The sequence below is a fragment of the Triturus cristatus genome, chromosome 6 (genome assembly GCF_964204655.1).
Source record: "Triturus cristatus chromosome 6, aTriCri1.1, whole genome shotgun sequence".
In the NCBI taxonomy this organism is placed as follows: Eukaryota; Metazoa; Chordata; class Amphibia; order Caudata; family Salamandridae; genus Triturus; species Triturus cristatus.
In genome coordinates, this window is record NC_140589.1 from 1401836260 (window position 1) to 1401853006 (window position 16747).

Below are 16747 nucleotides of genomic sequence, written 5' to 3' on the forward strand. Positions count from 1 at the left end.
ACTTAGTCACCAGATGTAGAAGTCAAAACCTCTTGACCTTGTAAGCTAGGACAATGGATTCAATTTTGTGTTGTAAATAGATACCTTCACATCAAGTGCAGTAAGCAATCTTAACAGTGATTAACGCCTTTATGAGCCTGTAAAACGAGAAGGTTTTTCATGATCCTACTGGGGTGCACGACTTATTTGCTGAAATATAACAGAGGGCTAACTCTGAGGTGCAGATTTCTTGTAATTGCATTGTCTGAAAATGGGTTTGCGGAGAGATCGGCAAAATAACAATGGAATCGAAATCAAGGCCTAAATGTTAAAAGATTTTAATGTGAGTTTCTGAACTTTTATCATATTCCCTAGGCTTGTGGCATGTTTTTATTTTTTTATTTTAGCTTTTTCCGTTTTATTAAAAGAACATACAGCCGACTTCGATACACCATGACTGACTTTGTATTCCACATTGAAGAATAAACGAACAAAGGAGTATTCAACATTTACAAGTTCAAAAATTATACAAAAACATAGTTTTTTATAACAAATTGTTATTAAATCTACTTATAAAATTACTTTCTTAATGGTACTTTAGTGACCTGCAGTTCATGAGCCTGAATCCTTGTGAGGCCCACTTATCCTTCCTTCTTTCTGAGGCCGAATAAATTGAGAATCATGAAATTGGATAATGCTACCACCCAATTTTTACAGCTCTTAGAAACACCTAAAGTGAGACATGAAGCGTTGTATTGTCATGCTGTCTGATAATGCACTTCTAGTTAATGACTGCCCCTGCTTGTGAGCTCTATTTCTTTCTTTAAGATGGAGCACTTGAGACCAGTGCTCCTAGTTTACAGAGCTCTGTTGTAAACAGGGCAGTAAATCTTGCTCGTATATTGCCACATTTACTGTGCATTCAAAGAACGAGGTCTGTTTTGGCTGCCGCTGCCTCTTCCTCCCTCCCGCTTTTGATAGGCATGGCCTGGCGTCTCGGTTCCTGCCTTCCTATGGCTTCTGCCGGCTGCATCTCAGAGCTCAAAAAGCATTTGCAATGCAATAGGTCTCGCATTTGCAAGAGCTTGAGCTACTGGCATTGTAAACGACAATGCCTTTTATTTTGTATTGAAAACCTGCAAGCGGTGCATAAACACGCACTTTGTACTTATTTTAGTTGCTTATGAAAATCGAGGGTGGCAGTAACCGTGCCTCTTTACTGCCAGCCATGCATCTCGTAAGCAAGGACTATAAGTAAGTACAAAGTGCAATAGGTCTCGCATTTGCGCGAGTTTGAGCTATTGGCATTGTAAATGGTAATGCCTTTTATTTATGCGTTTTAAAAACCTGAAAGTGGTGCGTAAAGTGTGTGTTTACGCACTACTTTCAGGTTTTTAAAACGCATAAATAAAAGGCATTGCCATTTGCAATTCCAATAGCTCAAACTCTCGCAAATGCGAGACCTATTGCATTGCAAATGCTTGTGTTTTTTTAATAGTTTTTTATATAGCGCGAACTTGACCCGAATCGGGTATCAGAGCGCTTTACATAGCACCAGTTGCGTTACATTAGGACACATTCATTTTTTGTTAGGCACGGGGAGATTAAGTGATTTGCCCAGAATCACAGAATGTTCAGCGTCATTGCCGAGACTCAAACGCAGTTCCCCAGATTCGAGGTCGACGGCCCTAGCCATTAGACCAACTCCTCTCCCCCATCTTACTTTTGCATCATTGTTCCCCTCTGTACGGACACATCTAATGAAGCGGGAGTGCATGTGCTAGAGATGGGCACTCTGTAATGTTGCTCTACGCCATATATTTAATTTCCCCTGACAGGATGCCTTATTATCCATCATGTTTTTTTGCCACTGAAATGTTTATTTCATGTACAAATCTCAATACAGATACATTTTAGATTTCGAAAATGGGCTTTATTTGCTCAGCAATATTTTGAGATACTCAACAAGCTGATCAGTTTTTGGTTGGCAGACTTCGAAACATTACCATGCAAGTATCTGAAAGAGTTTGGTTGTAATTGTATGCCTCATAAATATAATTTTCACTGTCATTTTCACACATATATCCAGTTAGCTGAAAAGCACTAGAATAATGCAGGTTTTGCAAGGATTGAATTGGAGTGCCAGTAAATATCAGTTTAGTGAGGCAGGAAATAAGTTAACTTTAGATCCATTGACACTGCATGGATACATGAGATGGGCAAATGAGTGTCTGTTTTCTATAAAAATGTATAATTTCGATACAAATGTGGTAACTGGATAACATGGTATTATATAATATGTTTAGAAGCGTTGTAATATGTGATCAGCATCAGGCATTACCACATTTTTTCAAGTGGATTTTATTTTCTACTGTTGTATTTACCAACAAATTTGACAAGTGAGACTGGCTGAGGTCTTCTTTCATTTCTTTTTACTTTTTCTTACAATCAGAGGACTAAAAGAGAGAGCACGATCTCAGGGAGAGCCTAAAGGGGGCGCGTCTAATGCAATCCAGCATTCCTTTCTTACCGATGTGTCTGATGTTCAAGAGATGGAGAAGGGCCTCCTGAGCCTCCTGAACGACTTCCACTCGGGGAAGCTGCAGGCCTTTGGTAAAATATTTCTTTCCCATTTCTCTGTTTGATTCATACAGACCAGGAGCACATATAGTTTGGAATGTAACAAGGTTGAGTGAATGGGACAGTTATACCAGTTGCATTTCTGTTACATAACCAACATCATGCACTTGCATAGCTCCCTTTCTTAATCCACGTTTCAGTATTGATTAAATATTTGAGAAACGCTGAGTCAGATGTCATTCTGCAGCCGTATTGACCATTTATAGTAGAAGGTAAAATCTTTAATGACTAAAACAAATCATATGAACAACCAGCGCTAAACATATATATTTGTATAAGGACAAGAGAAGCCTGTCTGAGATTAAACTACAAGCTAAATTATGTATTTGTAGCATGTGCTGGCTGCCGATACACGTGCTATGCATACTCCTACCATCTAGTGTTGGGCCCGGAGTCTGCAAGTTGTTTTTCCGCCAGGACGTTTTATCATCGGCGTAGTGCGTAATTTCTCCTCCCTCATGAAGTATTGCGCATGTTCAAGTTTTTTACCGCCATCGGGCTCAGATGGACTGCGTCGGAGCTCTGAAGAATTTGACGCCCACGTAGCCAATGGTCAAGAAAAGACGCGATCCGATATCCAGTAAACAACACCTATGGATTCTAGGCACTGGGGACCGATTACCCAGCACCCTTTACACACACACCCATCGAAAATGACTGTCTCCGGGTGATGGAGACAAAGAAAGACCTCTTTCGACGGTGCCCTCGATGCGAGGCCAAATATGCACACTCTGACACAGAAGGAGTGTGTAATTTGTGCCTATCTCTGGAGCACAAAGAAGACTAGTGAATGGCGTGCGCATTGTTCAAAAACAAAAAGACACTTCAGGCTCTTACAGATCAGTGCCCGGTACACACCAGGGAACTTGCGGCTGAGGCGGAGTTCTTGGACGACAGCGACATGGAAAGCAAAGCAAGTGCTCCGGTAGGTGGTGGGGTGGTCCTCGCCAGCCCCACTACGCCACTTGTGAATTATCCTGTGGGCAAGAACATGCTCCAGTGCATGAAGAGTGTCCCACATCGTAGCGGCTGATCCCTGTATCTGGGTCAAGGACCAAGACGATGCCACGTACCGTTAGTACTGTTGATCCCTGTGTTAAGAAGATATAACATGCACCTCCTCCACCACCCCCACCATGCCTTGGTGCGCCACAGCCCTCGGGCTCAGGCTGATACTGTGAGCACGCCTCGGAGTCGAGAAGGGACGAGAACGTTCTACATCCCAATCAAGCAACTAGGCTACAGCATGGGCACGGCTCTGGCTCTACGCTAGCACCTAAGCACAAGTCTGCACCAACTGAGCCAAAGCATAAGTCAGCACAGGCAAACACATTGGCACTGAAGGATGCCAAGAAGGCTGTGACCCCAAGAAAATCATCGGATCTGCAGGAATCGCCTCGCCTCGGAATCAAAACAGTCCCTGGTTTCGAGGACTGTAAAACATGGGCACTGTGTGGCTTTGTGAGACTTCTTTTCTGGCCAGAACAAAGTTTCTGAGGACACATCACGGCTCTAAAGAATCAAAAGACTCCTATAAAAAGAAAGCACCGTCTTTGAAGGACTGCAACAATATATGCAGGAGAAACATAAAGAAAATGCCAAGGGACAGGCTCAGGAGCAATCCTTGCCACAGTTTCACCAAAAACAGTGCCACAAGAGCACAGGGCCAGAAGCCCAATGACCTTCAGCCCCCAGAGTCACCACAAACACACTTGCCCTCTCCACAAGAGGAGGAAGAGGGGGAGATACAGGACACAGATTCCCAAGGAACACAGGACACCCTCCATACCCCTGACCCAGTGGATGATTACAATGTGGTCCTGCCTGACCTAAATATAGAGCCTCCAGTACCTACTAAGCCACCTCCTCCAAATATCACATCCTCATACCACAGTGTTATCCAAAGAGCAGCGGAGTACCACAAACTCTCCATGTACACTACAGAGGAGCCAACTGACTTCCTAGTGGAAATACTTTTGTGCACAGAGTGCACAATTCAATATCTGCCAATTATTGGATCCATTCTCAATGTATCCAAAGACCTCTTCAAAGACCCAGTCAAATCCAGTGTTATAACTCCTCGCATAGAGAAGAAATACAGGCCATCTTCAGCTGACCCTATATACATACGGGGACATCCCCCAGCAGATTCTCTTGGTGACACCAGAGCCAGGAAGAGAGCTGCTGCATAAGGCACTGGAGAGGCGCCTCCTCCAGACGAAGAAAGTAAACAGATTGTTGCACCAGGCAAAAGAGTAGCAGCAGGGTATACAAACCACTGAAAGATCGCCAATTCAATTGGTCTACTCTTCCAATACAATATGGCTACCTGGGATGAGATGCAAGACCTAATGCAATATCTTCCACATGAATATAAAAAACGAGGGAAAGACCTGGTAAATGAGGGGAGGCAGATATCAAATGCAACAATCAAATGTGCATTAGACAGAGCAGACACTGCTGCAAGGGCTTCAATACATCAATAATGCTCCGTGGACATGTGTGGCTATGCATATCCCGGTTCAAACCCAAGGTGCAGCAGCACATTCCTAATGTCCCATTCGATGGGGGAAACCTCCTTGGGCCCACTGTGGACACACAACTAGAGACAAAAAAGAAGAACACCGACACAGCCGAATCTATGGGTGTCTTACAAACAACATCTCAAAAGCAACAGCCCTTTCAACGTTACCAGAGATGAGGGGCAGCAAATGCCTCTACCCCATAAAACCCCACATAACGCCAGCAAAAGCAGTATCACCAGCAAGGGCGTGGGTACTATTGAGGAGGCTACAAGAACAGGGGCTGAGGTAGAGCTACCCCCAACAAGGGCACCTCACATCACCAAGTAAATGACTTGCCCACACTTTCCTCCAAGCACAAAACACCTGTTGGGGGAAGGCTACAACAATTTCACCAGTTGGAGCCAAACATCATCAGTGGGTACTGCAAATAGGCAGGGATATTGCCTAGAACTTAATCAACAGCCACCAAATATCCTACCAAAACGGCAGATGGTAAATCCACAACATCTACATCTGCTAAAGGAAGAAGTAAAGGCCTTACTACTAAAAGGGGTCATAGAAGTAGTCCCACTCAAACAAAAAAATACCAAAGAAGGACGGCTCCCTACGGCCCATTCTGGACCTGCGCCCACTCAATCCCTACATACTATTGAAACACTTCCAAATGGTCACATTGCAAGATGTAATACCCCTACTACAGGAGTGCGAGTTCAAGACTGCATTAGACCTGAAGGACGCTTACTTCACATTCCAATCCACCCAGTGCACCGCAAATACCCACGGTTTGTGGTACGTGGAGATCATTATTAATTCAAGGTGCTACAGTTTGGGGTAACAACAGCCTCCAGGGTGTTCTCAAAATGCATAGCGGTAATAGCAGGAAAACCATGAGGGAAAACATGCATGTCTTTTTTCTATCTAGACAATTGGTTGATCAAAAGTCCAAACAAAGCCAAATGCCTATTAGACACTCAAAACACGATCAACCTACTTCACCAATTGGGCTTCACTATTAATGCAACAAAATCACATCTACAAACACTCCAGGTATGAACTCAGTATCGGGAACAGCTTACACCAATCCGCAAAGGGTTCTCAATCTCCTGAACCAACTGGGCCTTTTTCAGCCAGATTGCCGCCTGCAGATCCACATGCATCCTCCCGCCTCCCCGGTAGGTATTCTGAGGTGCGAAGAATGCACACAAATACAGCATGTTCAACAACAAATGCTAACTTACCAGACTATATTCTCACTCTGTATACTGCAAGGGGGAAAAATCATCTAACAAAGGAGCCGTTGAACATGCACAGTACCACACGAGAGGGAGGAGAAACACTAGATGGCAGGAGTATGCATAGCATATGAATCTGCAGCACTACAAGCTACGAATAGATGCTTACAGGGTAAGTAACTTACTCCTTAAATACTGCTTGCAACAAAGGTCGATGTACGATAACCTGTTCTGTAAATATGCTATTCTAAGGCACAGTAATACATTTACACTTAGGCAATGCTTTATCATAAACAAAAAGACTGCTGTGTGTTTTTCACCCATGTGTGTAACAATTCCATTGCAGAGATATGCTCCTAAATATATATTTCCCCAATATGACTTTGCTCAATGCTGCACCCTGTAGGACAGTTGGGTAGAAGAAGACTCCTTAAACATCCAAAACATTATATGCATACCATGTAGTTGCTTTCCATAGCACTTTCCTCTAAAATAACAAAAACAAAATATCATTAAAACATCCAACACAATGTATTAGTCAATACAAATAACACCTCTCCAACATAGTTCAGCATATCAATGGGATCATAACAGCACTAACCAATTATCACTCAGAAAACAAACTCCGGTACCTCACACACCAACCAAACAAAGACAATTTAGGTTTAAGATGTTTTTATTATTATTGCAATGCATAGAAACAAACAATACGACACATCGAGAGTATCCGAGTACAGCGGCGGAGTCAGATGCCGGGCTGGAGGCCCTGTAGTGAACATTTTAATAATACAGTAGCCCGCTGTAACCCTCTATGATAAACAGTGCTGTAACAGTCAAAAACAGTCCCCCCCCCCCCCCCTCCCGAACCGTCCTCCCCTACCCCTAATTCCCAAACCCCCAAACCCTGCCCTCCCCCCGTCCAGTGCGTGGGTCTGATCCTCTCCGTCTCCCCGTCTCTCCCAGAGGGACCCCACCACATTACCAATTAAGAGGCCGATTCCTCCAGCGCCGTAAGCCGCAGGAGCCGAAGATATCTCGGGCAGGTCAGTTCCCTAAATTCAGTAACCAGCAGGGACTGAAACGGCTGCCAGAGATCATTGAACTGCTCTATATCCCCTGCCAGTGTAAGCGACAATTTCTCCATCCCCAACACATGCCATAATCTGTGAAGCCAGCCCGTGACAGTGGGGAGTGTCTTGGAGCGCCAGTGCGCGAGGATGTTCTGCATCGCCGATCCCAGTGCAATAGCTATCTGTCTACCCCTGCGGGATTTCAAGGGATACATCAACCCGTTCGGGAGGCCCAGTAGTATGTATGCGGGGAAGCGCGGCAATTCAGTGGCAAAATGGGAGTCGATATCGTCTATTACCAATAAGAGTCGAGGAGCGGACAGCCCCACAGGATGTGTAGCAGCGTGCCCACCCGCCCGCATCCCCTCCAGCAGTTAGCGTCTTTGCTGTGATCCATGTCATGTATGCGCTCCGGGGTGTAGTACCAGTACATCGAGACTTTGGTGAACGTGTCAGTGAGTCCCATATGGTACGCCGAGTGCCTGGCCCTATATGCCACCTGCTCCCATTCCTTATGGCTCAGTGACCTGCCCAATTCCCTCTCCCAGCGCTCCCGTCCCGGATTATAGAAGTGTGAGGAGGGTGTTTGTAACAGCTTGTAGAGATCGGTGATCAGCTTTGCGTCGGACGTGCGAATCAGAAGCCACCGCTCATACGGGAGAAGTCTCCTATCAGCCGTCTCTCGCACCTGTGGATGCAGCGCCCAGTGGCGAGCCTGTAGGTAGTGCAACCTCTCGGTCTCCGGGAGCGCGTACTCCTGTCTGAAGCGCACGAAGGGGATGACCCCTTCCGGGTCATACATATGACACAGGGCCCGACACCCCGCCTCCCACCAGAGAGCGAAGGCCCCCCTCTCCAGTCCCGGGGTGAAATCCGGGTTATCCAGAAAGGGTGTGAGAGGTGAAGGGAATGTTGTCAGGCCGTGCACAGCGTTGGTAGCATCCCAGACCCGTAGGGGTACGCGCGTGACGAAGGAAGCATATAGATTCGCCGGGCGGTAAGCCCTTCGAAGGAACGGCACCTCTTGCAAGGGCCTACCCGCCACCGCCTGATCCTGAAAAAGCCAGTGCTTGTCAGATTCCCACCTACTCCACTCTACCAAGTAGCATAACTGCACTGCCTGAAAGTACTTGCGGAGGTCCGGGATCCCCAGCCCCCGGCCTCCGGCGCAAGCATAGAGAGCGCCCTCTTCATCCTGGGCTTCTTGCCCCGCTATATGAAACGCGCCAGGTCTGACTGCGTCTGCTGGATCCAGCCCGCAGGCGGCTGCAAAGGTAATGCCCTAAACAAATACAAAATCTGGGGCAAAACAGTCATTTTGATGGCAGCTATTCTGCCCAGCCATGACAAGGTGCTGCGATCCCACCGGCCTATCTCCTCCCGAATCTTCCTGCCCAAAGCGGCATAATTAGCCGCCACCATAGCCGGCAAGGTGGGAGCCAGCTGAATCCCGAGATAAGGCACCAAATCTTTCGACCAGAGCATCGGGAAGAGGTCCTGCAACGAAGTCCTAGTAGCTGGCTTGAGCGACACGTCCAACGCCACTGACTTCCCCACGTTCATTTTGAATCCCGAAACCACGGCAAAGGAGTCCAACTCCTCGATACACGCCGGAAGGGCAGTGAGCGGGTCATCCAGCGACAGTATGACGTCGTCCGCATACAGGCTAATGGCATGAGTGAAGCCTCCGAACCTCACCCCCTTCACCACTGGGTTGTGACGCACCCGTTGGGCGAAAGGCTCCAAGTACAGGGCGAAGAGCAGGGGCGACAGCGGGCAACCCTGCCTCGTGCCCCTCTCAATGGCAAAACTTCTGGAGCTGTAGCCATTCACCCGCACCGCTGCCGTCGGAAATTTGTAGCAATTGAGAATCCATGATCGGAATCTGTCCCCTATCCCCACCTTCCGCAGAACCTGCTCCAAATAAGGCCAGTGGACGCGGTCAAACGCCTTTTCCGCGTCCACCGAGAGCATCATTCTCTCCCCTGGGATCCGTGATGCTTTTTCTAAGAGGTGAACTATCCGCTTGGTGTTGTCTGCCGTCCCGGGACAAAGCCCGCCTGGTCTGGGTCTATAAGGCCCGGTAGGTGGGGAGCCAGCCGGGCCGCTAGGATCCCAGTGTACAGCTTAAGATCCACGTTCAAAAGTGAGATCGGCCTGTAGGAACTACATTGCGTCCGGTCCTTCCCCGGTTTGGGGATAACCGTAATAGAGGCTTGTAGCAGGTCCGGTGGGATGGCCCCGGGAGCAGTGAAGGAGTTGAAGAGGCGCGTGAGAAGCGGGGCCAGCGTCGCACAAAACGTTTTATAGAAAAGGGATGTGTAGCCATCCGGCCCCGGGGCCTTCCCGTGTTTAAGTTGGGCGATGGCGGAAATCACTTTCTCAACTCGTATATCCCTGTCAAGGTGCTTCGCCTGCAAAGGCGTCAAGGAGGGGAGGGCAATCGAGTCCAGATAGGCCGCCGTCGCATATGCATCCGGGGGGTCCCCCGAATAGAGGTCCGCATAAAATCCCGGGAAAGCCTCAGCTATATGGGTGTCCTCCGTAACCGTCGACCCCGTGGAGTCGGAGACCTCCTTCACTAACTGTTGTTGTCGAGCCGCTCTAAGCCTGTTCGCCAGCAGCCGGCCACATCTATCCCCTCCCGTGTAGTAGGCATGGCGCAAGCGTAAAGCCGCGTACTCCGCGCGGTCCATGTCCAGGGCCGCCAAGAGCTTCCTGGCCTCCTTTAGCTGCCGCCATACCCGGGGAGCCCCTGTCCTGCGGTGCACCTGTTCCAGTTCGCGGACCCGCTGGGTGAGCTCCTCCCTCTTGTGCCGCCGCTCCTTGTTGTCGGCTGAGGAGAGAGCTATAAACTCCCCCCGTATCACCGCCTTCATGGCAGCCCACTGTGTCGCCTGCGAAGTGTTGGAATCCGCATTATGGGACAGGTAGTCCTGAATGGCATGCGTCACTTGCGTGACTACTGCCTTCCTATGCAACAACGTGTCCCGCAGGCGCCAAACCCGCGGTGGACCCGAGATCGGCGGCAGTCTAAGCTCGACGGTGACCGGAGCGTGATCAGACAGGGAGATCACCCCCATCTCTGTCGCGGTAGCCATCGCACATACCGGCGCGGTGACCAAAAAATGATCCAGGCGCGCGTAAGTTTTGTGTGCGTGGGAGTAGTATGAATAGTCTCTATCAGTAGGATGCATGCAGCGCCAGAGGTCGTGGAGGTCCAGCTCCGCCAGCTGTGTCTTACACCCGGCCGAGAATTCCCCCGCTTGCGGAGAGCGAAGCGCGGATCTGTCTAGGGCCGAGTCAAAGACCATATTGAGGTCACCCCCGATGCTAATGTGCCTGTCCTGCGAGGCAGTGACGTCTTCCAAAGCTGCGCGTAAGAAGCGTTCTTGTTGTTCGTTCGGGCTATACACAGATCCCACTGTGAAGTGGATACCCCCCACCCTGAACCTGTAGGCTAATAGTCTCCCTTTCTGTTCGGATTGTTTGTGTAGGATCTCTCCCCTGAACTGCTTGGCCACCAAAATCGCCACCCCCGCCGTCTTAGTGTTGCCAGAGGAGAAGAGTTGAGTTGGGAATTTGTGGGACCGGAGCCTGTGGCAGTCCCGAGGCAACAAGTGAGTCTCCTGGAGGAGGCAGATGTCTGCTCGGGTGCTTTCCAGTAGGGATAACACAGCACGCCGCTTAACCGGGTTGTTGAGGCCCCGAACATTAAGTGTCACGAGCTTAAGAGTGGTAGGCGGCATAGGGAAGGACAGGTGAAGTAGCGCAAAGCCTCCGCAGGCGCGGAGTTCGTCTTAAGAGCGCCGCCAAGGCGGCCGAAATCCCTGTGGTGCACTGGACGTTCCCCCCCCTCCCCTCCCGATCCCCCCCCAACACTCCCACTCAACCCCCCACCCACTCCCTTCCCCTCCCTCAACCCCACAACCTAAGCAAACCCCCCCTAACCCCAACAAACAACCCCTTGGACAATAGTCGAATAACCCCAAACCCCACCCTTCCCTCCATCCCTCCCCCGACCCCCAACCCCAATGAACCATAGTCCCAGTTGAGTCCCACGAGGGACTAGTCTGTGGTGAGTAACTTAAGTGGACGTCCAGCCACCGTCTCCTCCCCGCTACCCCCTCCACCCCCAGAGCCCCCAAACCTGCAGAGTGAAGTAAGCTGTGATGATCTCCCCCCGGAGTGTTCTTACGCCGTCAATGCGACGTCACCAGCGGCAGTGTCTCTGGCCACCTCGAGCACCGCGCCGGCCATGCCGGCCCTGATGGTGGGTGAGTCCGGCCTCTCGGCGCGGCCAGAAGAGCTCTGCCCCGTCACCCGCCGCCAGCCGTCTCTAGTAACGCGCCTCCGGTGCGGCGTAGCCGTGTCTTCCTCCGTCTCAGGAATGCCCAATACCCCGCAGGTCTCCGGCAGGGAGCGTAGTTGGTGCAAAGTGCCATTCCATTGAAAGATGAGTCGGAAGGGGTGCCCCCAGGCATAGGGCGTGCTGTGCTCCCTCAGAGTCTGTGGCAATCCTGAAAGCTTTGCGTTTCTGAAGCGTTATGGCAGATAAGTCCTGATACAAAGCCACTGGGTGTCCTCGAAAAGTCAGGGATGGTTTCTTCCTTGCCTCAGCCAAGATGCGCTCCTTGAGTGGAAAGTCCGGTAGAAAGGCCAGAATATCCGGCGGTGGTGCCGACGTGCGTCTCGGCGGCCCCACCCTATGTGCTCTGTCAATCCGGATGGGGAAGTCCGTCGCCTCCCCCAAGATCTCCCTGAACAGGTTCTGTAGGTAGCTGGTCACATCGGACCCCTCGTCCGCGTGTGGAACTCCCCGGACTCGAATGTTGTTCCGCCGGGATCTGTTTTCAAGGTCCTCGTTATGGGCTTGAAGGTCGAGCTGCTGGTCTCGGAGGCGCAGCACCTCCTGCTGCAACTGCTCAATGTCCTCGTCCCTCCTCTGACCAGCACCCTCCACGGAGGCCACCCGCTCTCCCAGGCCATCCACCTCTCTGCGCACCTCTCGCATCTCCCCGGCAACCTCCTGTTTCAGCGTTTGGAAGTCATCCCTAAGGGAGCTGAAGAGTGACTCCATGAAGGCTCTAGTCACCGGCGGCTCTCTCTCGTCCGTCTCCTGCGCACCCCCGGAGGAGCCCGGCGACGGTTGCCCCCTGTCCACCCTCTGGTGGTTCCTGCTGAGCATCTCCGGGAGAGTGCGGTCCCCCTTCTTGCTGCTTCTGCTACCCGCCATTGGTAGGGGGCGGCCGGCTCCTCCTGCGTCTCGGGTGCTCCACTCGCCCGCCGGCGTCGCCAGACCTCGGGGGCTCGCCCCGTGCTCCTTCGGTCACCCGTCCTCCTGCTGCGTCGGTTGGTCGGGCGGCACCAGCCCACCACCACCAGGGCCCCGCCGAGCCCCCACCTCACCTCTCGGGCCCGTTGACGTGACACACCGCAAGAGGGTCTCCTCAGCCTGCTCCACTCTCGGGCCTTCCGCCCCGTTGCTGTTGCCTCTCACCCCTGGGTGGCAGCGCTAGTCCGTGGGGCCTACTTCCTCTCTCTGCAGCCCTTCCCAGGGAACAGCGCCGGCCGGGGGGGAGGGAAACCGTCCACTCCGAGCCTCGCCGGATACACTAGGTCCTCCACCCGGCCCCCGGCTACGCAGGTGGCGCCCTCCGCAGGCCCAGGCCGTTCCTCATAAGATGCCACGTGTCCTCCCAGGGGCCTAGGTCGCCCGACCCGGGCCCAGTTCCGCTATTGCAGTCCTCCGGGGCTCACCGGCTACTCCGCAAAGCGAACTGTCCGTCTCTGTGCAATACAGGGGTGACTCCCCCAAGCAGATGCGTGCCGGGCCCTTGGCCAGGCCGCCGGGTGCACCTCGACCTCTTCTCCTGCCACGCTCACCCCTCACGCTCCTCCGCACTCCTCACTGGGCCCTGTACTTCTCTGCTGCTCCACCTCTGATGTCAGGCGGCTAGCGGGCCACCCGTCGTGTCCCCCGCGGAGTCCAGGACCGACTGCCGCACAGGCTATCCCGCCAGAGTACCTCCTCACCGGTGCCTCCGATGCGCGGCTCCGCTGTCGCTCTCCACCTCGTTGTCCGCCCGTAGGCCGCGCCCCCGGCTCCGCGCAGTGCAGTGGCTCCGGGCCCCGGCCTCGGCTCCGCCTCCCGCCGTCTTCAATCGACCTCTCCCCGTGAGGTGCGTTTGGCAGTCCCGTTCCCGGTTACTCCGGCATTCGGGGTTGGTTCTCGCCGGCCCGGCATTCGGGAGTGCTTTGGCTCCGCACCGTGGTCCGCGTCGGCAGGCTCCGGCTCTCGGCCCCTCCCTGCTGCTCCGTCCCGCTCCTGCCTTCCGCGACCTCCTGCGATATCGTTCGGGGGCCTCGCTGAGTCGCACCGCCGGGTCGCTGGTAGTCCCCTTCTTTCTCCTCGATCTCCCAGCAGATATGGGGGAGATACTGCTAAAGATCGCGGTCCAAGGGCCTGGGGTTTCAGGAGCTCACGGAGAGTGCGACCGCTCACTCCGCCATCTTGGCCACGCCCCAACAAAGACAATTTAAACAGAATTCCCTATACCCGCCCAGTTAAGATGAGCCACAGATGAATACCAGTGATCCCCTGACACTACTACAAACTTCAGTTAATATACTCACATAAAAGAATGCTGGGAAATGGGCAAACCAGATACCCTGGACAAAAACTAAACACTTTTGACAAACCCTGTTATAAATTATATATGTATTTATATAGTACTTAAGACCCCTGATTCTGCATTGAAGCACTTTTTTTCAGTGAGTAGCACTGAACTCAAAATTAGTAGTTAGTAGGATAGTACAATTTCTTTTTTATTTTCCTCTTGCATTAGTTGTGTTAGGATTGTGCTCTTGGTTTGTGTGTTTGGTAGAGTTTGGGTCAGGGATAGAATGATAGGAGTGGATTTGAAAAGGGGAAGTAGTTGTTTTTGTAAGTAATGTTCTTGTGTTCTTGTTTCCGGTCCAGGGAGGACCTGGCCTTGCAGTTTGGGCTGGACTATTCCCATGGGGAGCAGGGTCAAGACTGATTTGCATATGGCTGGGTTTAAACTGGAATGGCATGGGGAGCAAAAAACGATGGCTTTAGGCCCAGATCTCTGTACTGGGGTTTATATTTGACATTATTCAACATTCTGTCCATCAATTGTTCTTTTTGCATTTGTCACCCTGAGTGGGACGGTTATGCCCAGATGTGGGTCTCATGCTCTCCATGCCACTGGAGTCAAGCTAGCCTGGCTGAGGGGTGAAACCCCTAAACCGGTCCCAGGATGTTTGTTTCCGGTCCAGGGAGGACCTGGCCTGGCAGTTTGGGCTGGACTGTTTCCATGGGGAGCAGGGTCAAGACTGATTTGCATATGGCTGGGTTTAAACTGGAATGGCATGCGGAGCAAAAAAAAGATGGATTTAGGCCCAGATCTCTGTATTGGGGTGAATGTTTGACATTGTTAAACATTCTGTCCGTCAGTTGTTCTTTTTGTATTTGTTAGTTGGGTGGCATGGCTAAAAAGGAAGGGTGAAAGATTGAGAAGGATTTTCGGGAGTTCATATTAGCCAGACGGTTTGGGATGGAGTCAGGTGAAGTAGAGATGGGAAGGTTTTTAGTTGTTATATATAAAACACATGATGTTTGGTAGAGGTTAATTCACTTGATTAAACCCCTCAATGTAAATACCCATATGTACATTGGCGGACAATATCTACATGGTCTGCTGTGTGCATTTATCATGATGGTACACTTTTTTTATGGTTTCAAATAACTGTACATCCATTAAACTCTAAAATGTATTCAACTCCATAACACAGTATTCTTGTTTTTAGGTCTCGTCTGCGTGTGCTAGTGCATGCAAGCACTGATCTAATTAACTTTAATTAGTGTCCCTCCACTAGCCATTCGCTGCTCGGTCTTTGATTCAGTTCGTTTTTATTTAAAATAAAGAAATAACTATGATGCAATCAATGTTGCCCACGTCATAGTGCTTTTTTTTTTGTTTTTGTTTTGTTTTTTACCTCTCCCACCATCCTATTTCTTCCCCGCATGCAGCGATTGCGGTCCTTTTTTTTTTCTTGTAAACCATTATGACGTGATCAATTTTGGTCACGTCATGGCATTTTTTGTTTTTCATTCCCCCACTTGTTCCCATCCTGTTACCTCCCCAAAACCTGTTTCTTCCTTCTCCTGCCATCCCATCTGTTTAATCTCTCCCATTTCCTCCTCCCATCCCCATTTGTTCTCCTGCTGTTAAGCTCCAAGGGCCTTCTTTGCATACTAAAGTGCCTCCATCTGTTACTTGCTGATACGATTTACAACTGTGGCTATACAAGTTGCCTTATACTGCCAGAAAAACATTTATACTTCCAAACGACGCTGTTGTGGTAAGGACTGATTGCCATGCGCGGCTGCTTCTCACGTTGTTTTGATCTCCCTCAACACAACTTTCAAATATTCCTTCCGTTACACGCACAAACTTCCAGCTCTTACCTCTGTCAATTGTCTGGAAAGACTACTATTGCATAATCAGGTAAAACTGTGTATTGTTCATGAACGTTCCTAGAGAAGAGTTGGTCGTTTCTGTACTATTCCCCATGTTATAAATGCCACAGTGTCTTCCTTTCAACCCCTTCATCAACAAGGAGGAACCGAGCACAGATAACGGTCCAGCACACTTGCTCCTATAAATTAATCACAACTAAGGGTGTGGAGTTCCTAAATAATAAGAGGAATTCGTGAGTTGCAGGTTAAAGGAAAGATCTCCAATAGGAGCAAGTGCCCTCACACACCCCGAAAGGTGTCATGCTTCATCATTTGGGCATGCTCCTTGTCGGACCGGCGCTGCAATGCCCGACGGGCACCCACTAGGGTGCTCTTTGCCGGTGATCTTTTAAATGCCGTCAGATGAAGTGTGGGCTGTGTTGTGTAGTGTGGTGATTGGAGGTGGGTTAAAATAGGTGCAGTGATGCTAAGTATCAGATCATTTAATGAAAAAAGAACACTACCCTAAATAAAAGACGTTGTGCTCAACTAAGATATAGTGGTCTCTACTTAGCAAGGTGTGTCAATTGGTTGTATAATGCGGTCAACATGTTTCTTGCCTCTGGTTGTCCACACAAGATCAAATGGCAATTCTTCAGGACCTAGTACTATACACCTACACTACTTTGTGACTAGAATCAGTGGATAAACCTCAGTGAAATAGTAAACAGTCACACATCAGGTCACAAACGCAAGTTTACCTGGACCTGGTTGTACCAAATTACCCTATTTTATGGGACCCCAGGAAGCTATCAC

The 16747-nt window shown here is 50.2% G+C and overlaps 1 protein-coding gene across 1 annotated transcript in view; it reads left to right on the forward strand.

Moving 5' to 3' along the window:
* The window catches only part of CCDC28A (coiled-coil domain containing 28A), a 179311-nt gene that overhangs the window by 49690 nt on the left and 112874 nt on the right, over positions 1–16747 (forward strand). The window contains exon 3 of the mRNA XM_085612444.1: positions 2432–2592. Coding sequence (XP_085468570.1) covers positions 2432–2592 — 161 coding nt within the window. The remainder of the gene's footprint in view (positions 1–2431; positions 2593–16747) is intronic.